Here is a 24,473-nt window from a genome sequence, read left to right on the forward strand (position 1 = left end):
GCCGCCAGGGGCACGATGCAGGCAGGCGGGCACCAGCTGGCAGCAGCGCTCCTGGCTGGCAAGGGGGCAGATGTCCCGGGGGCTGCATGTGGGCACCGACAGCAAGCAGGCCAGGAGCGGGAGCAGTTGGGTCTGGGCCGCAGCAAGGAAGCGAGGTGGGGGGGCACAAAGTCAGCAACTTACCAAAAATTATGCAGGCAACAGCAGTCAAGGGAGGAGTCAGGGCAAGCAAGCAAGCGAGCAAGCAGTGACGACAACAAGCAGAGAGCAGCCAAAGAACCATTGGGCTGTGCTCATAACTCTGGCAAGCAACCAAGGTGGGAGAGGCAGATAGGGCAGGGCAGGGCGGGGCCAGCCAGTGGGGCAAAAAGTTAAATGGTTTGGCTGGTTTTTTTGCAAATGGGATGGGGAAGGGCAGTGTGATCTATAGACCCGAAAATCAGCTGGGAGGTGCGCATGTGCCGTGGAGCTGAGTTGGGCTGACAGCTCGCGTGCCCACAGTGAGGGCTCTGTGTGCCACCTGTGGCACCTGTGCCATAGGTTCGCCATTATGGTCTTAATCCCATCACCCTGGAGCTGAAGGTCTGTTGTAGATGTCTTTTGTCTTTCTGGGGCTATTAACAAAGGTGGGGGCCACTTTCCAAGAACATGTTTCTCCTTTTCAAATCCAGGAAGGTATAATATTGTGCTTTTTAAATATTTCCTAGAATATTTCATTTTTCTAGGAGAGGGGTAGGTGCTAACTTCCTACATTAGTATGCCCCTTTCTTTAACAGAAAATGATAGTGTTTAGGAACATTTGGTTGCATAAATTCTCTATTTATAGTCACTGGCAAAATTCTTTTTTGCTGGAGCAATTGTATCGCTGAATACTTTTGATTCCACCTGCCTAATAACACCATTGCACAACCGGTTTCCCAGACCATGTTTTCATTACCTCCATGAATTGCGCGTGCAACTACTTTTTTCATTTTGTTAGGTAGCATCAGGTGGGAATTACAACCCCTGAAGTGCCGCTCGAGCTGACCTTATTTCAGTAAGTAAACGACCCTCTGCATCAGTTTCCAATTCCTACCAATCTCCGATCAGCATTTAAATTTGTCTTGTCCTCCCCCCCACTTTTTTTTTTTTGGTGTCTCTGGAGACAACTGAAGTTTGGATTAAAACGTCACAAATAAACCACGCACTGGATTAGAAGAATCAATACGTTTCATTTGTTCCGATGGAGTGCGAAAGCTGTTAAGAAAGCAAAGTGAACTTGAAAGGGTGTGTTCCGATATTAATGACTAAACTCATGCCTCTTTTCATTCCTCCTCTCCCCTTGCTTTGGGTGGGCCTAGGCCAAGGTCTAGTGCGCACGCGTCAGGAGATCAAAGAGATAAGGAAAATGGAAGGTTCAGACAGTTATTACTGCCTGGTTTCAGTATGTGCACGGCAAATGAAAATTGAGAAATCTGTCCTTTCTAAAAAAAAAAAAAAAAGGATAGATTAAAAACTTTGACAATTTTTGAAGCAATGTTTTCTACTGTGACGAAGTTCCCATTCCTCTCTGCAGTTTAAACTAATTGAATGTCCGCTATTGGTAATTTGAATGTCAATCAAACATTCAAGAAGCGAAGCATCCTATCAACCTATCAACCTATGATGGCCGTTATGATGCATTTAAAATCAAGCTAATTAGTGGGAGGAAGAAAGCTTTCAATGCTGTGAGATGGGCAATCCATTTTCCTGGTACATTCTTATGCATTTGCGGCCACTAACATGGCGGTAACTTGGCAAGTGTAGTCGTAGAGCCGGAATTCTAGTCGGGGAACCATTAAGACTACATCCCCTGGGCGGGGACAAGGAGTTCGGCGCGTGGGTAGGAAGCGGCCACGGCGGGTGTTGGAGGAGTAAAATGGCGGCGGCCACTGCCGCGCAGCTCACCGATGAGGAGCTTTTCTCTGAACTGAAGCGACTCGGTTTCTCGCCGGGACCGGTAACGGAAAGCACCAGGCCAGTCTACATAAAAAAGCTAAAGAAGCTGCGAGAGGATGAGCGGACGTCTGGGGCCCACGGTGTTGTCGCCAACAAGACCCGGAACAGTAACAACAATACACCGGGGGCAGGCGGCGGCGGCGGCGGCGGCTTGGGAGCTCGGTTGGGGAGCCCCGACCTCCCGTCTTTGTCCGGAGTAATTGGGGCTGGCGTTCGGGCCCGCGCAACTCCCTTCGGCGGAGGCGGTGGCAAAGTCCTGCTGGGCTTCAGTTCTGACGAATCGGATGTGGAGGCCAGTCCCAGGGGCCAGGCTGGCGCCGCTGCCAGCCGGAGGGAACGGGGTTCAACCTCACGTCGGGACCCGAGGCCTGCAGGCGCGTCGGGCGCCGCCTGTCTCAATCATAGTGTCTTGGCAGAGTCGCCGGCCCGCAGGAAGCCCAATGCCTGGTGGGGGGCGACGGCTAGACGGGCGACGGTCACGGCGGGGACTCGGGAGCAGACGGAGGGCGGGAGAGCGACCGGGGACGAGGAAGACGCCCAGAAAGAGGAGACCGAGCCGCCTCGGGAGCGATGCAAGAGCCGAGCAGTGAACGGGAACAGGTTGCTCACCTCCGGCAGCGCAAATATGAGGGACAAGTATTCGGACTCGGAGGAAGAGGACCAGGTCGCAGCTACACAGCAGGGGCTAAAGGAGGAGTCCTTTACTCGCCACTATGTCTCCAGGAAGAATCTTTGTAAATCGGTCAGCCCCTTCTCCGCTCGCAGAGGTGTTGCAGCCGCCGACGGCTTGCTGGAGATGAGTCAAGGGCAAGGCTCTGTGGTTGGCAGTGGCTTTGAGGGGAATGTCAGGGCTGCCGGCGGTGGTAAAAACGCCAAAAGAGCGGACAGGCAAGAGGATGACGAGGAGGAGGAAGAAATACTAACAGCCAGAGGAGATGGCGATTATCTGGACTCGAATCCACTTACCTCCAGATACCACCGCAGTTCTTCCAAGAAAACCAACCAGCTGTTACTGCCGCCCCTGCTACCTGACATAGACCATAGCAAAATAACTGATCCCTTAAGCAGTAGTAGGAAACCAGCCAACAATCATATTCTCCCTGATGCAATTGGGGGTTACAAGATTGAACCAAGCATTTACAGTGCTACCAGCAGTCTGGTTTCAGGTGCTGCCAGCTCAGCATCTTCTAGAATCAATCACTCCAATCATACAGGTTCCAATCATACATATTTGAAAAATTCTTACAACCCAAAGCTTTCAGAACCTGAAGAAGATCTGTTGCAGCAGTTTAAAAGAGAAGAAATATCTACCACAGGAAGTTTCAGTGCTCATTATTTGTCTATGTTCCTCTTAACTGCTGCATGTTTGTTCTTTCTGGTATTGGGATTCACATACCTGAGAATGAGAGGTTCTGGAATAGCTGAGAATATGAGAATTGAGTGTAAGTATTAGGATGGAGAGCAATAGTTCCTTGGTACATTACCTGACATTTGTTTCTCTTGTGTGTTTGTGTGTGTGTATACGCACACACATATATACACACACGCACACTTTGACACTCAAAATGTATTGGTAAATGTCATTTAAAAAGCTTATATTCATAAGATTGCACATGAAATATTTTAATTTATAAATGTATGAAGGAATTATATAATATACATATTTACATTGCAGCTGTAAAATCAAAATACACAACTCCTTGTACTCCTTATGTAGCAGTTTGTAATGCATTAAATGATCTAGAAGCTAATAAGTTTAGAACTTATTCCTCTGACAACTCTATATCCTTTTGAAGTGTATTTTCACATTAATTTTGATCACTAGTGACAAAGTTGATTTCATTGCGTGGAGTCCTGAAAGTTGAGATATAATTATTTTTAAAATAAGCCTATGTTTGATTTTATTTGAAGAGTTTTGACAATGGAAGTTATTGAGCAAAATGAACTAGTTAACTTAAAGCAGTACTTATATGTGTTTTGGATAAAGCACAGATGACTTCAGTATATTTGAGCAGAAAAGGAACTTTATACAGCCTTTTTCCCCCACTCAAGTCAAAGTAGTATTCTCAAGTGAATTCTTAACAATTCTAAGTCTAATTCTTGGTTTTGAAAATATTAGTTCCCTTTGTTTTTCCCCATGTGCTTTGCTTTATTATTTCAAGTTTTTAAATGTTGCTTCCTGATAAGGAAAATACCTTGCTTCATTTTTTAAAGTTTATGATTAGCATAGTGGAAAGATGGCTTAAAAGTAAAACCACAGTTTTTAATTTGCTGTTTGAGACTTCAAGTGCATAATTATTTACAGAGATTAAATTATATTTGGATTTTGCATTGCTATAAGCAGTCTCTTTTATTACATATACTCTTAATCTAGAATTGTCTGAAGTATTTGGCTTAAATGGCATTTTAGAACTGTATTTGAATCTCTCCTAGTTCAACTGTCAGTTGAGACATGAAAAAATCGTTGTCTAATGCAGTAATGGATATTTTTTACTTTTCTTCATGAGCTTTCCTCTGTTGCACTTTTTTTCTTCTGTCTGCATTTGAACTTATTTCTGTTTCAAAATGAGATATTCCCATATCACCACCACCTTTCCCCTCTTTCTCTTATCTCATGCTGTTATTATCTTCCTATCTGGTGAGTTCTTTGTCCACTGGCAGTTTCCCAGACTGTTTTATTATCATTTTTGTTCATGATTTCTTGAAAAAATGTTCTTGGATCCCTCTTAACTTACTATGCTATTCCCCCATTTTATCCAGAGCTGTTAGTTGCCCTTCACAGTTGATTTGTTATATATCTTCAAGTGGCCTTCTCCTGTTCTGTTAGTCATGGGTTGGACCAAGTCATTTAACTGAAAGCGGTTTTTCCAAATTTTTAATGAAGCTCTGAGACCAGACACCTTATAATGGCCCTAATCCAGTGGTGTCAAACTCAGTTTCATTGAGGGCCACATCAGAGTTGTGTTTGACCTCGGTGTCGCCGTCTCTGGAGGCCTGAGCGCTCAGCCAGTGAAAACTGAGCTTAGGAGGGCTGCGTGTGAGGCACTGCAGGCTGGTCCTTCACTGTTTCCAAGGTGGCCCCGAGGGCCAGCTCTAAGCACCCCATGGGCCACATCCGGCCTGCACGCTTTGAGTTTGACATCCCTGCCCTAATCCTTTTAGTTTTTATTCACTTAAGCATTAGATATTGATGCCTAGGTCTTTGGAAATAATTGACTAAGCACTTGATTAGTTGTCTTCCTATTTTTATTTTTTGCAGTATTGGGTGGAGGATTAAATCCCAAGAATTTCATCTTGTAATGGGTATTCCACAAGGATCAGTCTTGGTTGCTATTTCAATTATTTTTTATACTCTTGATTGTCCTGATTCATGAAAAGGATTTTCAGTCTCACTCATACAGTCTCACTCATATATACCTTCTTATTCTTTGCTATGTCCTCAATTTGTCTCCAGAACTCCTGGATTGTCCAGTTTCTTTTAATTGAGATATTGTTAAATCAGCTGACATTGAAAGAATAACCAACTGAACAAAACCTTCCATACGTATTCTTAAACAGTCCTCCCCCCCCCCAAAGTGGTCTATCCCAGCATCCCCAAGGCCTAAGGGAAAAGTCAGGGTTTTTTAAAAAGAGACATTTGCAGTTAGGTAATGTGAGCAGTTTTCCAGAGAGATGCTAATTTCCAGAGATATGCTATTTTAAGGAGCAGGTGAAGCATCAGGGAAGGCCGTTTTCCTAGATCCCAACAAATGACATGACATCAGTAATGGGACCCAAAACTAGCTAATCATATATAGCAGGGGTCTTCAAACTTGTCAGGTTTAAGACTTGTGGACTTCAACTCCCAGAATTCCTCCTCCAGTCATGTTAGCTTGGGAATTCTGGGAGTTGAAATCCACAAGTCTTAAACTTGCCAAGTTTGAAGACCCTTGATATATAGGATGGGTGGATAGCGCTATGGGCAATAGTAAGTCATTCAGTAGCTAGACCCTATGCCATGTAAAGCTTTATACATTCTAACCAGCATCCTGAAGTCAAATGGTAACCACTGTAATTCATATAGCAGTGGTATTATATTGACATATAAGTAGTCTTCACTTATTGACTGCATTTGGGAGCAACAACTCAATCCCTAAGTGACAGGGTTGTGAAGTGAAAAGCCACTTGATCATGCCTGGCATATATCAGTTCTATTGTTAAGCAAATCACTGTCGTCATTAAGTGTGATGTCATGTGGCCAAATCTTGTGACTCCCCTGGCTTTCTCTTTTTTAAAACAAACTTTATTGAATATACAATTAAAATAAACGAACAAACACATACACAGCATAGAACATAGGGCTACCTGCAGTGGGACTGCTAATGCTGCAATACTGTCACTTTTGAGTGGTTTTCAAAGGCAAGTCCCACTTATAGGATATTGCAGCAATCCAATCATGAGATGACAAATGAAGAAGGCTTTAGTGCCGAATGAGCATAACTAATAGAAAGGATGTACTTTAAGAGGCCTTCCTAGAATCCAGGAAGATCGCCAAATAGAGTCCTAATTCTAGAATAGTTCAGAACCAAAGATGAAAGGCTTCCAGCATCGGGAAGGCTAAGTCAGTGTGGCAGGGATTTAATCTGAGCCTGTTCCTTCCCATTCAGTCACTAGGACAAGACTTTAATAGCACTCCTCCCTATAATCCTGCTTTGTTGTTTTATGTGCCCCATCAATTGAATCTTCCTTTCCTTTGATACAATGAGAGTCTGATGGCCTTTATAAGTGCTTTAAATACTGTATTTTTCGCACTATAAGATGCACTCCCCCCCCCCCAAAAAAAGTGGGTGGAAATGCATGTGTCTTATAAAGTGAATGTTGCCGAAGCCCCTGCTTTCTTGTTTTCCTCCCCAAAAGCTAGGTGTGTCTTATGGTCTGGAGCGTCTTATAGTGCAAAAAATACATTACTTCTTATTTGGCTAGTAGGTTAGTGTGAGGCTTGGTTATTTCATTGTTTTATCATGACAATTGATAGTTTTCAGGTAAATGTTTATTTTGTGTGGTAGAATATTGTAGGGCATTTTTAAATATGCACAGTGGTATTTCATTTCTTTTTGTTGAAAATGTTTTATTAATTAGCTGATATAAATAATTTAATTGGAAAATATAATTATTGTGTCTTTTTGATTTGTACTGAGTCTGTGCATAATAAATTATTACTAAATAAGATGTTTAACTGTAGGTAGGCTAGACTGACAAAATATCCTGGAACAAAAATATCCTGGAAGAAGGCAATAACAGTTTTGCCAAGAAAATAGAATGGGTATATTTATGAAATCGCCAGCACTCAAGCTTGTCTTTAAGATAATTTTAAATGTATGTTAGTAGTTTAACATTTTGAGTTCAAATTGTACACATGGCTTTGCCAAATAGACAACCTGCATACAAAACTGAACAGAAGAAGCCTTTCCTGAATTAACTTGTTATATAATATCTGATGCATTTCATGTTCACTTTCTAAATTTGTCTACATTAGAATAATCAAATATGACAGTTTATTACTATTTTAATTTAGATATCAAGAGTGAGAATTTGTATTGTCCTTGAGAATTACATCTGTGCAACTATATATGTGGTTATATTTTGCATGCTTTTAAACATTTTGATGTGTATGAGAACTTTTATTTACTAGCAATACATATTTTGCTATTTAAATAAGGAGTAATAATGGAGGAAATCACCAAGATATACTACAGAGATGCTGGATATCATTAAGATATCATCCTGTTGTGAATTCTGTCACTTCTGTTGCACTTCTGTGTACTTTTGCATTTAGGAAATAGCTGAATATTTCTGTAATATAATTACAATAATTGGCATATTTAGTATTTCATTTTTCTTTTCATTTATAGATAATAATCCAACCATTGGAGAACCCAGTGTAAAAGTAAGTATGAATTAATAACTTTGGTAAGCTTTATCACAAATCTTATTTAAATTACATAGATTATTGGTTTTAAAATTAAGTAAATTTACCCTACAAATGTTGCTTAAAGGATTTATATTTTTTGAAACTATTAGTGAATACAGAAATTATATTTCTGATAAGAATTTGGTTATGCGCATTCTACAACTTAGTAATATTTTATGCACAAATCTTGGGCACACATATACTTTGGAATGCACATCTTAGAACATCACTTAATCATTTTGTCTGGAATTTATCAAAATTCTGTATTTCAGAAAGTTAAGGTACATCTCTTTGAAGTGTGTAGCAGTCTTTGTTGCACCATAGAATACATGAATAATATTTATTTGACTTTTATTCTGGGTGTCTCACAGCAAAGAAATTAAAATCAATAAAAATAGAAGATGGCAAGTGTGATATAGTGAGAATTCTCACATTCCCATCACTAAAGGCCTGGGTGAAGAGCTCACCCATCACATGCTATTAAAATCCTGGTTGAAAAATGTTGTCATTTTTGGATTTAAATAGTCATAGATTATGAATGGTTTCAGGCATTTTTTTTTTTTTAAAAAAACCACTTTCAGAACAAAACATGTTACTTGATTTTTTAATTCTCTAGGTAGACCAACCAATTCTCATGAACTGTTTATATAGACTTCATGAAAAGTTGGCACAAATGGCAGGTAAGTCTTTAAAATTAATGCACAGTTTAACTAAAAACATTGAAACGTAAAAACAGTATTTTGATACTTTCAGAAATAAAATATGAGACTAAACAATATGAATTTCTTTTAAAAAATAATTTTACTAAAGATAAAAGCAATAGTAAAAAATACAAGGTAAAGAAAGAAGTAGAAAGTAAAACATCAAACGAAAATAAGAAAAATAGAAAAAAGTATAAACAATTTTAAATAATGTTTCACCTCTTAATTTACAACCAATGAACTCTTCATCCTATCTCCCATCACATTTCAGTCCTGAATAGAAAGCTCATTCCTTAGTAAAGCACTCTTTATTACAACCAAATATCAATCCTTTTAAATACTAATACCACTGACTATCAATAAGAGCAACTCATCTTGTGCATGTAATATTCTTTATTATGATTTACTTTATGTATTATTTAGTTTATTATTTATTTAGTTCTTTTTAAATTAAAAACACTTTTCAGTATTTAATATTTTTGTGATCCTGCTGGTTCTACAGACATGAATCCCATTTTTAATTTTGTGTGTGTGTGTGATACTTTGTTTTTTTAATTAACTGAAAGCATTTATATCATAGCAATTGACTAACCTGTAGATGAAAAATGATTATAGTTATCTGCTTTTGAGTGAGAGATTGTGGAAGGTTGGTAAAAGAATAAAAGACAGTATACATAAACAAGTGAGATACCAGGCAAAAGGCAGATTGCAGTTATCTCATAAATGCAACATAGCCCAAGTGGAATGTCTATGGAGATTCTCAAACATCTATTTTGAAAAAGCACCTTTGGGACAACTCAAATGGAAAGAAATCTGGAAAGAAGCATTTCAGATAATTTAAGAAATTTGACCTTAAATAACTCACTAATGTATACAAGAGTCAGAGTGCAGGAAATCCTTCTTGCAACTTTCATATTTATATTTTTCCAGACTAGCCTAAAGATTTACCGTACTGAAATTTGGACAGCCTTTGCTTCTTTGGTCTTGAATGATTGCTGAGGGCTTGACAACATGTTTTAATACTTAATTAGGGAATAGTTAAAAATACATCTCCTAGATATTTTGACAGAATTAAGTTTCTCTTTGCTTTTGTGTAACCAGATTAGCATGCTTTTATATTAATATCCAAACAGATTGTAAACAATACAATATTACAGAACTACATTCAGATTTTCTGCATTTCAGGTAGAATTTGTAAACAGATAATATGCAGTATGATTTTCCCAAATACTCTCTTATCAATTCCAACATGTATCCTAAATTTGCTCTGATAAGTTGCCCTGCCCTCCAAAAGTGGTTTAGGAATATATAAAAATAGATGGGGGGTGGGTGGGGGGAAGAATCGATCCTGTTACTAATGTATTAAATGGAACACTATTTTTCATTTTTATAGCATAAATTTTGTTCCTACATACCTACATGTAATATAAAGCTGTGTGTGTGTGTGTGTGCGCGTGCACATTACATACATACATATGCATACATATACATACATACATACATATAATACAATAAATGAAAAAATTTTTTTCCCAGGTGATCATGAATGTGGAAATTCTGTAAAGAAGGGGCTTTCCATCCAAGAAGCAGCTACTTATTTAAAAGTAAGCAACTTAATTATAAAATATATTTTCCACTCTTTAAAAATTATTTTAAAAGCTATAGTTAAAAATAGTGATAGTATGTTGCATGAATATATTTGCTTGTAAGAAGTCATTTTGAATTTTTAAGTATTAATATTTAAGCACAAGAAATATTAAATATATAGGCTTTTTTTTAAAAAAAAATATGTTCTTGTCTGGTCAATTTATTCATTATAACATATTTGGTATGATAAATTACTGTATTTTTCGCACTATAAGACGCACTCAACCCCAAAAGTGGGTGGAAATGACTGTGCGTCTTATAGAGTGAATATTGTGGTGGGGGGCTTGGTGTGCCACCGGTGGGGAATTCTGGAGCCTTCACTGCCAAGCAGCTGATTGGTGGTTGGATCAGAATACTGGAATACTGCTGATCAGTTGTTCTAGGCAATGGGGATCGCTGCCATCACCTGTTGCCACCCGTTTGCCGCTGATGGATGGAAGCAGAGCCATGAGCATACACACACACACGTCCCAGCCCTCCCTAAGCAACTCCGTGGGTGGCAGAGGTGGTGGACCTGGCCGCCTCCCATTTGCGGCGGCCAGGTCCGCTGCCTGCCATGAGGTAAGGAGAGCTGAGAGAGCACTGCGTGGTGGCTTAGCCAGCTAGCCAAGCCCGAGGATGTTGGGGGGGGGCAGCTAGGTAGGCTGGGCGAGTCCTGGGGACAGTGAGGGAAGGGCAGGCTTACCTGTGAGCAGGCAGATTGGCTCCAGGCTACTTCTTTCACAAGTAGAATCCCACCCCTGGGAAGAGCCACACTCAAGGGGCCAAAGAGCTGCATGTGGCTCGCGAGCTGCAGTTTGCCGACCACTGAGTTAGATCATCATCAAATTAAGTGTCTATTTCATCACTAAATTATCAGATAGATAGTGTTCCCTGTTTCATTGTCTCCTAAAGCCCATGACCAAATCATAATCTAGCATTTGTGCATACTGTTTTGCTCATTTCTATATTTATGATGAAATATCTAGAAGTTACTGACAAAGTGACATTAAATATGGTTGAATTTTGTATGTGTGTGCATATTTATAGTTTTATTAGAATGCTTTATACACTCTGTCATTTTTACATTATACGAGCATTTATTTATTTTGGAAATTCGCAACATATCTCATTACTGAATGTTTAGTGTACAGCAATGACCAGAGAATTTGTGGTCTTCTTTATTTTTACTTGATTTCCTTGTTTCTCTTAAGAATTTAGGTCCAGAATATGAAAATGCATTTAATGAATCCTTGCAATGGTTATTAAATAGTGGAGAAGATGTTGGTATAAAGTAAGTCATTTTTTTCATTTTTTTTCTAGAAATAGTTTAATTATAGATTGTCTTTCATATCATAGAATAAAATTGTTATTAAACAGGAAAAGTCATAGAAGGGAGAGGGAGTGTACAACTCTGTAGTTTATGGTCTGAATCATAAGTATGAAAAAAGATTAAATTATTTTTATAGGTATGTTGGTAACAGCTCAGATGAAGAGTCTATAACTGATACATCTGATATAAAGTATCTAGTATCAACTAGGCCACAGATGACTCTTACATGTCGTTTTCGTCGTGCATTTATTACTGCAACCTGTAGATCATTCATTCTGCTGTTAGGTGAGTATTATTTAGTTTTTTATTCTGAAACTTTAATTTATACTTGTGTAACATAACATTTCTTAAGAGTGATGGTAATTAATTCAATTTTTAAAGTAAATTTTATATCCTCTATGAAAGTAGGGGAAATTGGTAAGCATTGTGTTGAAACAGATTGTATAATGTGATAACTTACATCTAAATACTAATATAAAAGGAAGGAATTATAAAGAAATAATCTACACAAATGTCTTTTTAGTAGTTTGTAAAGTAGCACATTTAATTATTGCTGCCTGCATTAGTTCAGTGAAAATTTATAATCTAAGTGTATTTTGTACACTTAAAGATACAGATAGTCCTTGATATAATGATCACAATTGATCCCAGATTTCTGTTGCTAAGTGAGGTACTTGTTAAGTGAATCTTGCCCCATTTTACAACCTTTCTTACTACAATTGTTAAGTGAATCACTGCAGTTGTTAAGTTAGTAACATGTTTATTAAGTGAATCAGGCTTTCCCATTGACTTGGCTTGTAAGAAGGTTGCAAAAGATAATCATGTAATCCCTAGACACTGCAATTATCATAAATATGAGTGAATTGCCAAGCATCTGAATTTTGATCATGTGACCATGGGATGCTGCAACAATCATAAGTGTGAAAAATAGTTATAAGTCACTTTTTTCAGTGATGTTGTAACTTTGGTCATTAAATGAACTGTTGCAAATCGAGGACTGTACTAATGCTGAAGAAATTTGATAATTTTACATTTAAAATGTGATATTTACTGTCTATTATAATTCTTGTCAAATATAATAATATATTATCTAATATTACCTTGTCTAATATAATATAACACAATATACAATATTTATAATTTGTGCTGTTGTATGTAAAATACCGTGTTTCTCATATAATAAGGCCGGGTCTTATTTTTTTTTGAGCCCCGAAAAAATGGCTAGGCTGTCTTTTTGGGGGTGACTTAATTCCCCCCCTTGCATCTTTGGGTGGGCAGGTGGCGACGGTTTGGATGTTGACCTCGGTGTTGGTGGGGCACTTAGTATCAGGGTCAACGCAGACAGCACCATATCCGGGTGTGCAACAAAAGTACTTCCTAACAGCAAGACCCCCCCACCATTCCGCCCCCATTTCGCATGTTTTAATATAGGCCTTAATTTGGGGGGAGGGGCTTAATTTCATTTCATGCCTATAAAACATGCTGGGACTTCCTATTGGGGGAGGCCGTATTGTTGGAGAAACAGGGTACTTTCTTATGGAGTATGCATGAAGTGGAAAACTTGTCTTGAAAACAATAGTATCTTACTAAGAAGTATCTTAATTGTAACAGAAAACCTGAAAACAGTTTGAATATTTTACTTTCTGGATTTCTTGCTTTTCACTTGACAACCATATTAGTAGGTAGAAAGGATAGTCATATTTCTTCCTGGCCAGTTGGAAAAATTGGTAAAAGGGATGATTTATTTTTATTTATATATTTATTTTTATTTGTCAATCGCTTACAAGATAATAGGTATAAGTATATACATAGTTATGAATACATGAAATGTTATGAATACATGAAATATAAGAAAAATAAAAGAAACAATAGGACAGGGACGGTAGGCACGTTGGTGCACTTATGCACGCCCCCTACAGACCTCTTAGGAAGGGGGTGAGGTCAATAGTAGACAGTCTAAGGTTAAAGTTTTTGGGGTTTGGGGAAGAAACCACAGAGTCAGGTAGAGTATTCCAGACATTGACCACTCTGTTGTTGAAGTCGTATTTCCTGCAATCAAGTTTATAATATAATATTAGCTTTATATAATATAGCAAAAGAAAGAAAGGGAAAGGAAAGGAAAGGGAAAAAAAAGAAAGAAAGAAAATCAGGTAGCTCTTACTGACAGAATAAAAATTTGTATTTTTCCCACAAAGAACCAATTCTCTCACATTCATCAGTTGGCATGAATCAGTATCTCCCATCTTGGACATTCTACCCATTATTATGCTTTGGGCTTTCTTGTTTGCTGCCACTGTTCTTTACTGGTAGTGCCTAACTGTGTGCTTAATGTTAATAAGTATTACAGCGGCATAAAAATCAATGCCATCTACTCCCACTGCTAATATTTTTTCAGGCTTTGCCGATACTAGTATATTTATAGCTCAACATAAAAACAAAACTATGCTCCCTTTTCAACTAGCAATCAAACCAATACAATCCTTTTTAGTTTCTTATATGGATCCTTTACTCTACATTAATAAAGCATGATGGCATGCAAAGAGTTCATGCTAAAAGTTCAAGTATTATTGCATTTTAAATGCATTCTGAAAGTGTCACATCAGTAGATATTAGAACATATATGCAGCATATGCAAAGGACTACCATAACAAATCAATTATATCAGCATGGTCTTTTTGCCATTTTAAATCTACTGTGACATTATTATATAACAACACTAACAAAAGCCATAACTATCTAAAACCAATATAATGAATGTTTTTTCTGTGTGGAGGAGGACCACACAATATAAAATTGGAATTTTGTGAAGGTGAGCTTACTAGGTGAGAATATTCTGGAGAATCAGGTGTTAGGAAAGTGAAGTTCAATGTTCGCTCTTTTCATAGACTGATGGAAATAGCCAGCATAGTATTTCTCCATGTAGCCATTGACAACTGTAGTGCCTCCTGGGATGATCTTGGCCTAGTCATTTTCAGATCAGATCATTTTGAATGACCAGCTTAAGAGGGCAATCCTGGAAACTGCATCTCAGTCTGCTTTTTTAAAATGTTGGTGCCAGTGAAGATCTGGCCATCCAGATGTCTTAATCACAGTCATTTGATTTGCTATATGAGCCACATTCTTGTAATATAAATAATTTTGGCCCAAATTCTTCATCTGTGGGGTTCAATAAGGGACTGTCTTGACTTGTCCCTGTATTGTGTGTGAATTAAATTTATGAGGTAGAAACTTGTGATAGAATTTATCACTGTAGTATTCATGACACTTTTCATTTGGTGAGATAAGAGATGTACATCTGCCTGATAGAAATAGAAAGCAAGGTACATTAGAGCAACCATCTAGAGAAGACACTGGAATCCAAAATTTTCCATTTTTAAAAGGGATAATCATACACAGTCATAATCTCTTTGACCATTTATATCATGGCTAATGGTTTTGGATTATACTGTACTCAGTAACTACTTTAACTACTGAGCAGGTGCTTTGCTATCCTTGAGACCTTGTTGTTAACTGTGAATACAAGATTATCTACTACTATTAGTTGTGTTAAGATAGTTTGGTGATACCAGAGCAGATTCCTGAGGTTGAGGGGTTTTTTTCCCCTGTTCACCTTTGCCTAGCAGTGATTGCAGGTGGCATAGCATGGGTCTTCAGGCTTAAACTGTGTGTCTGCTGATATGATGGTGACTATTCCCCTGATTTCAAGTCTCTTCCTGTCAATCACTTTTCTCTGCTAGGTTGCTATTAGAAAGAAGTGTGCTAGCTAGGCAAAGAGTCAGTATTGTTGTATCTTTTGTTTTTATAGGCTTAAGAACCTCTCTGCATAAATTGATCCCTGCTTCAGGTTCACTGACCTGTAGTAATAGGTGGAAAGCAGTGTTGTGGCTATTAGCAGAGCAAGCATTGTGCTAAAACAAACTTCTTTGTAACAGTCAGTCGCCCTTGGCCTGTTACCTTTTGATTGGGCTTTTCTTTTGATTACTCCTCTTAAATCTTTCGCAAGCATAGTTTATTTGAACAGTAGGATTTTTATGTGGATATGACTTAGAAATAAGGAGAAATTTTCTGACAGAGAACAGTCAACCAGTGAAACAGCTTGCCTTCAGAAATTGTGGGAGCTTCATCACTGGAAGCTTTCAAGAAGAGACTGGACTGCCATTTGTCAGTGATGATGTAGGGTTTCCTGCTTGGGCAGGGGTTGGACTAGATGACCTGCAAGATCCTTTCCGACTCTGTTAATCTGTTAAGAATGAGCTGAAATTTTATGAAAAATGGTGGTGAGGAGAGACAACCAAGCATAGTAAATAGTTCAGCAATAGTGTAATGGCTAGTTCTCACACAAATCCTTGTTGGAAGAATTCCCTCAAAGGGATAAATAGAATTTATTTGGAAGGAGAGGCTTTGGAGGCAGAAAAGAAAGAAAATGTCTTTTTAAATTTTAAAATACTGTAGTTGAATTAAATAGCAGAAGAGTAGGTCATGTGAATCTTTTTCTCTGTATCTATGGAGATTCTCAATCATCAAGGTCACGGTTATCCCAAGGTGCTGTTCAAAAGGCAACTGGACTTACTTGGTTTTTACTTGGTTTTTCTCTTTTTTTAAAAAAAATCCACATTCCATTAAATTGCTTTAAAATAAAAAAATAAAGTACAAAATTTCAATTCCATAGGAGAGACCCTCAGGCAGCCAGACATACCTAGGTTTCAGCGCAATAGTGAGTCTTAAGTGACAGGTTGCTTGCAGATATTCTCATGATAGGCCTAAATATTTCATTAACAAGAATTATATTCAGAGTGATATTGATCATTTTCTGCTTATATGGCTGCTTTCATCTACCTGCTCCCTAGCACACTTTCTCTTGATTATTCCACCTACCTTCAGTAAGCAAAGACCAAAGGATTTTTTTAAACATTACAAAATGCAAGGCAACACTCCAATCAGTGGAGGAGGGAAATTTGAAATGTAAGTGGGGAAAATGCTTTGGATCCAGGGTAGGTGCATTTACTGTTACTCTTGGATATTCTTTAAAGAAATTGCTTTTTTCTTGGGTTCGTATATGCTGCCAGCAGGTATAATAAGAGGGTCTATGTTGGATCCAAAGTGCCTTTCTCACGTTGGATCTAAATAGTGAACACCTTTAGTAAGCCATATCTCGAAAACAGAATGGAATCCTCAAAGCATTGGCACTCAAACTAACAGTGGTTTGTTCTAAGTAGGTATGTTGACAATGGAATGCCAGAAATAATTGTTTCAAGCTAAAAATATCATTGAATCCACATGCTTTCTAAGCTAAAAACTGGCAATCATAACATTAGAACTGTTAGTTAGATATTTCTGTTTTTATTTGGCACAGGTATTGGAATGATTTGGGGAGCCATAAAATATATGAAATATAGATGGTACAAAGAAGAGGAGGAGACCAGGCAGATGTATGACATGATTGTAAAAATTATAGGTAAGTTTGAACTAGTTCTTAATAGTCTGCTTCAGTATTGGTACCATGTCATATAAGTGATTTTGAGACTTTTCAGAGGTTGGACTGTGATACTTTGTTCCTCCCTATTAATACTGAAGTTAATATGCATTTTGGTAACCTTTGATTGTCAGGAGTGTAGTTAATGCTTGATCACAGAAAATGTTGTAATTTGTGTTAACCATAAATACTTTTCATTAGATAACTTGTGATGCCAATTTGATATAGCAATCAGTTAATATTTTTCAGATGTTCTAAGATCTCACAATGAAGCATGTCAGGAAAACAAAGAACTACAACCATATATGCCTATCCCCCATGTTCGAGATTCTTTGATTGCGCCAAAAGACAGGTGTGTTCAAAGAGTTAAAAATATTTATTCAGAGTACTTCAAAGATGAATGTTGGGAAAAGATACTTAATATGTTTTGATACAATGTTTTACCAAAATAACTTCTTTTATTGCATATTTCAGAAAAAAAATGGAAAAAGTATGGAAAAGATCTGTTGATTTCCTTGCTGCTAATGAATCTAGAGTTCGCACAGAAACACGAAGAATAGGTGGTGCTGATTTTCTGGTATGGAAATGGATACAGCCATCTGCATCATGTGATAAAATGCTAATCATGCCATCTAAAGTGTGGCAAGGTCAAGGTATGCAGTACTGTACATTTATACTTTGTGAAGTGTTTTCTCTTTAGTATAACTTTCAGTTAATGCTAACTCTAGTTTAATCAATTTTAATGATATTGATACAATATTATATTTTTATATTCATTGTGTATATTTCTTGAGTAGCCAGAAATGTAAATAGCCATGGGGTATATGCAATTTGAAAAATTATTTTTGTTGTCTTTGTTGGGTAAAATGGATTTGCATGAAAACTGCTTGGCTTAGCGGGTTAGAAGTTCAGTAGAAGTCTATGTCTAGTTATTATTTCTCTATCCAACAGAAATGTCTAGTTAGTATTTCTCTATCCACTGCTAAGAGGAGAATCTTTCTAAGAATAAGCTGATTAGATCTGTACAGTTTTTTTATTTATTTCCTTTAAAGCCACTATTTTTGTTACCAATGCAGTGAATCTTAGGACCAAGATTAGGCTATAGTGATTGTAGTTTTTAATTAGATTGGCTGATAATGTTCATTATAACAGAGGAAGATAATCTTGCATCCTTCTAAAGTATCATTTGTTTTCACAACAAATCTTATCATATATCGTATGTCATATATCATATTTGAGAAATGTAGAACGCACCTCTATCCATTTGAAAAAGAGTACTTTCTGCATGTCTGTTTTCTTTTAGGTACTTCCACTTCTCACAGTTCTGTTTTAGTTTAAGCCATCTATAATAAAATTTTATTATTATTGTTTGCTATTATAAAGGATTGTTTCTTTCATATGCCAAGGTATATGTGAAGAAAGCTGAGGTATACAGTACTACACCCACATTTCCATTGTACCAAAGACTATTTCATTAAATCAGAACAATGCTGTCTAATAGTGTTACTGAAAAATTAATAATATATAGTTAGGAACATGCATTGTAAAACTGTATTGAAGATAGTATTGTCTCTAGCAGTAATCTGAAATGTGTGTTATGATTGTGATTTTCTATATTTATACAGTTTCATTCATTCTGCATTGTGCATTATCTCAGAATTTATAATTTATGTAACCAGTAAGGATTAGAATAGTTTTAAAATATTTAATACGGAAAATATGATTTATTACTAACATATATCTATGTTTGGCAGCATTTCATTTAGATAGAAGAAATTCACCACCGAATAGTTTGACCCCTTGCTTAAAGATTCGCAATATGTTTGATCCAGTAATGTAAGTATATTCTTTTCTTTACATAGAGAAAATTTTCAAGTTTATACTGTAATAATAATCACAAAATATAGCTGGAGACATGTGAACAATAAGGAAGAGCTTTATTATTAAACGTTTGCAAAAGGGAATTCTGCTCATGGCAGAAGACATTTTCCCCAGGAGGACTGGGGTTTATATACAGATTCAAATATACAGTCTCTGCCCCTTTCCTGGGTTAACAATCTATCCAACTACATATCTCCCTATGCCACAGCCATATTATTGTTGTGTAGCACCTGTTTCCTTGTCTTTGGAAACTACCCTTGTTCTCATGGCTTCTTCCTGTTATGCCCATCGAAACACAATGGATCATTAACCAGTTCCGTTCAGATCACTATGGCCCAGTATCTCCCACATATATCCGAATGCCAAGAAATATAACCCCCATGTTCCAGCCAAAAACCTGACATTTGCTTCTTAAAACACAAGAAGTTACAAAACATGTTTGTTAGATACAGTTGTATAATAGTCCAGTAATCTTTGTAAAAGGTCACATATCGAACAAACATGGAATCTCTTCCGTTTTTCATTTTTTCAGGTGTAACTTTCTCTCTCTCTCTGTCTCTCTCTCTCTCTTATATATATATATATATATATATATATATATATATATATATATATATATATATATATATATATATATATATATATATATATTCGTAGATTTTCACGGGTACAGGTATGTAGGTCTAGCTGTGTTCGGGTCTTTTCCCGTGTAAGATTAAGAGTATCTTGGTGACGTTTTGGCGAGGTCCCAATCGCCATCCTCAGGCTAGTGCAGACCTAGATTCCCAACCAATCAGGATGAAGAAAAAACCATTCTGGCACAGCAATAGGCTGCCCCAAATTTAAAACTGAAACAACTGTGGGGGCCTGACTCACAGACGGACACAATCAGAAGCCTGATGATGGCAGATGAGATTCTGCCGAAATGTTGCTACAACTTTAAAAGCACAACTATAATGACGTGGGAAAATACCCGAACAAAGCTGAATGCCATACATGTAAGTACCCGCGAAAACTTAAGAATGAATATATATATATATATATATATATATATATATATATATATATATATATATATATATATATATATATATATATATATATATATACACATATACATATACATATACATATACATATACATATACATATACACACACACATATATATACACACACACACACACACACACACACACACACACACACACAACAATACAAATGGAATATCTATTTAAATATAGAATAAATTGTTTAGGAAAGGTGAGATAGAACAGAACTGTATTCATTTTTTTAAATTGACCATACATACAATGGCAAAACGTTTGTGAATCTTTTAGAACTCACATCACGGCTGCGTCATGTGACATATTGGGATTTTTCCCCCTTTGCTAAACAGAGCGTGGGGGTGGCCAGCATATGACTTATTGGTCCTGCAGGCTGGGAGTTTGACAGCCCTGCTTTAGAACTATCAGTAATTCTGCAATTCTGTGACCTACACTGTGAGCTAAGTTTCATTTCAGTCCTAGACAAAGAATTTATAGTTAAACAAACAACACTAATACAGACTAATATGTTAATACAAAATTAATATTAGTTGCCTTGTTGAAAAATATATGCAAAGCTTTAGATTTAACAAACCTTACCTAAACCAAATCTTTCCTGGCCCTGGGTCAGTCCTGCCCATTGACTTGGAGGAATTTTGGATTTGGAAGTATTTTGGTCCATTCCTATTGAAATATTTTTTTTCAAGTTATGGATATGTTGTAGTTCTCTTACATGCAGAGCTCTTATCAAGTTATGTGACAATGTTGCAGAAGGGCTAAAGGGTAGGGTTTTCTCAATTCTCTTTGTGGGTATGTGTGAATGTGCACATGTGTACATGCACAGATGATACTTGATTGTGTATTCACCAACATGCCCAAATAATGAGACATGCTTCCCATATAGCTTTCAAGAAGAACTGTTTGAACTAAAGTGCTTAGTCAGAGTATCTCTTTTTAATGTTTTGAACAGCCTTGCTTTTTATTATTTTGTCCCTGCAAATTTCTATTATTACTCAGTTTCCAATTAATTTAATTAGAATTATAGTTTTTATTGTAGTTTAAGAATTAAAGATAGAACAATCTATTGAGTGAGATTATTTGTTCCTTGTAATTCATTATTATTCTGATTGGCAGGGACTTTCCTGAGTCATAGCATTTTTCTCACAATGAATGAAATAGTTTTATTGAAAGGCAGAAGGAATGGGAGATTTATTACGGACAGTATTTTGAAATCCGTGGGTCTTATCTTGATAGTGAATATTAATATCTGCTGGAAGTTACGGGACTTTTGGCATGTACTGTCATCGAAGTGATATTTTAATTGGGTTCGGTCTATTTGACTTATGTGAAAAGAATATAGTAGCCATTTTTAGATAAACAGATCTGTAATGTTCTTGGTGAATTGTACTTTATAATACAGGACATAAAGATAAAAGCTGCTTTTATCTTTTAGAGTTGAAGATTTTTATCTTACCTGCTTGAGATCAAAAACTTCTTGTCTGTAGAGGCATTAATAATTTGTGTTATAAGAAACTGGAAATTGAGACTCAAATTACCCTTTTCTTGATATGTTTATTAAATGTTGCAATTTACGTGATTGCCACTCTGTCTTTTTATTGCTATCTATAGATTTCTATTTTAGTATGCTGTATTATTTTGAACACATTAAGATATAACCATAAATAAACTTTTATGTGTTGCGTTTTTAGGGAAATCGGTGATCATTGGCATTTGGCTATTCAAGAAGCAATCTTGGAAAAGTGCAGTGATAATGAGGGAATAGTTCACATAGCAGTAGACAAAAATTCACGGGAGGTAAAAAGTGATTTAAGATAGTATATAACTTGTATATTCAGTTTTTCTCCTGCATGTCAACCCAAATTCTATTTTTTCACCTAGGGTTGTGTGTATGTCAAGTGTTTATCTCCAGAATATGCTGGAAAAGCTTTTAAAGCATTGCATGGATCTTGGTTTGATGGTAAGAAGTTTTCCATACAAATAATTCAACAGCAAGCTTCAGTAATTGTTAAATAAAAATATTGCATATGAAAATGTTTTTATAATGCTTATAAAATTAATTTTATTTACATTGTATTTTTAAAATGATATTAATTTTTTAAATTATATTTTGCTCCAGGTAAGTTGGTAACAGTAAAGTATCTACGATTAGATCGGTATCATCATCGTTTTCCGCAGGCTATTGCTTGCAGTGCTCCTCTGAAGCCATCAAATACACATATGAACTCAATGTCTCATCTTCGTCTCCGGACAGGCACAGCCAACAACCAGGGAAACTCCTGAGACACTTATTATACTAGAACTGTTGACTTGCAGCAGGAGTTTTTCCTGACTGGCCTTGTCTTCCACTTTTACTACTTTTTGTATGTTAACAATTACATTAATCATTTTTCAGTCTCATTTTTTAGAATGTCTGAGTAATGGGTAGTACTGAATTAAAAGAGCATTGGCTATAAAATGTTTTAGAGTCCAAGAAAATCAACATACTATGTTTTGCATGACAAATGTTGAGTTTATTAAGCATTCTCAGATGTGGCTGAACTTTTGCACCAACAAGTGTATGATAACAGTCCAAAAGCATGGAGATAAACTGTATTTCCATAGTTTCCTGTGAAATAATCTTATGGGTATTTTGTAACAAAAGCCACCTACAATTTCTGATGGAAGATGAATAGATGTGTTAATTTCTGTCCAGTAATTACTTTTTGTTGCTGTAAACCTTTATTTGTGTCAGTCTGGGGATGGGAAGAATGCTGGCTTTATTAGTTTTAGAGCAGAAAACAACTGAATGCAGATGTGCTGGTTTTGTATATAAACATTGGTGGTGGCAGCACCAGCAAGTAACTTGTGAGGATGTCTACTTCAAAGCAGTGAATAAGCTTCCTATTTTATTCATAACCAATGTTTTATTTAATTTGGCTGTATTATTATCCAAGGGCCAAATACCTTGAAGTATTAGATACAAGTTAAATATCTTTTGTAGGTTTTATATTAAAATATAAGGTTATGATTTTTGTGTGAATGGTCTAATATTGTTACTGTGATAATGGATTCAAAATCATGTGAGCAATAAAGAAGTAATTGGCAGGTACTCACTTTGTGAAAAGTTATTTACTACAAAAGAAAATCTCTTACAATGTACTAATGGAGAGTATATTTTCCATTAAAATTTGCTACCTAAATGTGCACAAATAAAAAAATGCACATATTGAAAATAAATTCTTGATAGAGTGTAGAAATGCAGTACATACAGATTTTTATATGTTCTATATTAAATTAAATGTGTGCATTGTTTACACCTTTAAAATTACAAAAAAATACAAAACATTTTGAAACTTAATCTGAAAATATAAAATAATTTGATATAGTAATTCCTGTTGAAGCAACATAATGTGTTGATCCAGTTGAATATTATAGAGGTAAAGGGATGGAAAACCATTTTTTTAAAAACATAGTCCAGTTTTTATTGTAGATATGACCTTGCAGCATGAACTTGCACAAATAATGCACGTTTTCTTATGGATAAATGAACATGACACACACTTGTGTAATGAAAAATCCTACTGTGCCTTATCATTGTGCTTTTTTTGTGGGCAACATATTTAATAATGGACTGTTTCTTATCTGGAAAAAAAAATTGGTCGGGTTTTGTCTAGAATGCTAACAAATATATGTAATATAATCAGCCACACAAAGTTCTACTCTCAAAAAACAAGTACATATTTTTAACAAGAGAGTAGAGTTTGACAGGTCTGTTAGGTTTTTCATGAAACTTACTATATACATATACAAATATGTATAATATACATATATATGTATTTATGTGTATATAATCTGGTTTTGCTGTATTGGTGCATCATAGTGATTTATTGTTCTGATCTTAGTAACCATTTTGTGATCTATTGCAAGTATGAATGTAAAATTAAATTGTGGCAGTTTAAAACGTTGCCTTTTGATGCAGATGCATCTTCTAAACTATGTGTAAACCCTGTACATTTGTTATAGTAAACTGTACCATTATGTAGCCTATTTTACCTTTAAAATGTTGACCAGTTTTCCTCCCTGCAAGACAGATGGAAATGTGTATAATACCATGGACACTTCAGAAAGTCAGATGTTTGTAATTTGTCCTGTAAAAACATAAAAGCAAAACAAAATCAATTAAAGATTTATTAGGGCTTTTTACACCCGTGTCAGTTCTTTAGGTCTTTTAACATCGGGGAATAATAGTTAAAATAGATTTCTTTAACACTTGCACTGGTTGGGAGCACAACATTGGATGATTGTTAAAAAACAAAAAACAACTACATTTTATCATGTGTATTTTAAGTATGAACAGCTACTCTGTTGATTATATTTTCTAATTAAATGCCTATGGAGATTCTCAGTCATCCAGGTCATAGTGGTCCCAAAGGTGTTTTTTCAAGAGGCAACTGAACTTTCTGGTTTTTCTTTGAAGATGTTTCGCT

General features: G+C 36.3%; 1 protein-coding gene across 3 annotated transcripts; it reads left to right on the top strand.

Moving 5' to 3' along the window:
• Positions 1 to 1,199: 1,199 nt before the first annotated feature.
• Positions 1,200 to 24,189, top strand: LEMD3 (LEM domain containing 3). 3 transcript variants are annotated; one of them, XM_087967945.1, is made up of 13 exons: positions 1,200 to 3,419; positions 7,869 to 7,907; positions 8,548 to 8,607; positions 10,165 to 10,232; positions 11,469 to 11,548; positions 11,724 to 11,872; positions 16,941 to 17,042; positions 17,310 to 17,412; positions 17,535 to 17,713; positions 18,815 to 18,896; positions 21,696 to 21,801; positions 21,886 to 21,964; positions 22,124 to 24,189. In XM_087967945.1, the coding sequence occupies exons 1-13, from the start codon at positions 1,898 to 1,900 to the stop codon at positions 22,285 to 22,287; spliced, it is 2,733 nt and encodes a 910-aa protein (XP_087824071.1). In that variant the 5' UTR covers positions 1,200 to 1,897; the 3' UTR covers positions 22,288 to 24,189. The 3 variants fall into 3 exon arrangements, with proteins under 3 accessions (XP_087824071.1, XP_026523563.2, XP_087824072.1); XM_026667778.2 differs by having other exon boundaries at positions 7,869 to 7,903; positions 8,544 to 8,607; XM_087967946.1 differs by lacking the exon at positions 21,696 to 21,801 and having other exon boundaries at positions 7,869 to 7,903; positions 8,544 to 8,607.
• Positions 24,190 to 24,473: the final 284 nt, after the last annotated feature.

Source organism: Notechis scutatus, chromosome 6 (assembly GCF_049901735.1).
Source record: "Notechis scutatus isolate UNSWTSFEM ecotype Mainland chromosome 6, rNotScu1.2, whole genome shotgun sequence".
NCBI classification, from domain to species: Eukaryota; Metazoa; Chordata; class Lepidosauria; order Squamata; family Elapidae; genus Notechis; species Notechis scutatus.

What these genes read in the sequence shown, in the direction of transcription:
- LEMD3 (XM_087967945.1), top strand. Translation starts at nt 1,898, where the DNA reads ATGGCGGCGGCCACTGCCGCGCAGCTCACCGATGAGGAGCTTTTCTCT. An exon ending in TGAGAATATGAGAATTGAGT is followed by an intron (nt 3,420 to 7,868) that starts GTAAGTATTAGG and finishes TTTCATTTATAG; the next exon opens with ATAATAATCCAACCATTGGA. An exon ending in AGAACCCAGTGTAAAAGTAA is followed by an intron (nt 7,908 to 8,547) that starts GTATGAATTAAT and finishes TTCTCTAGGTAG; the next exon opens with ACCAACCAATTCTCATGAAC.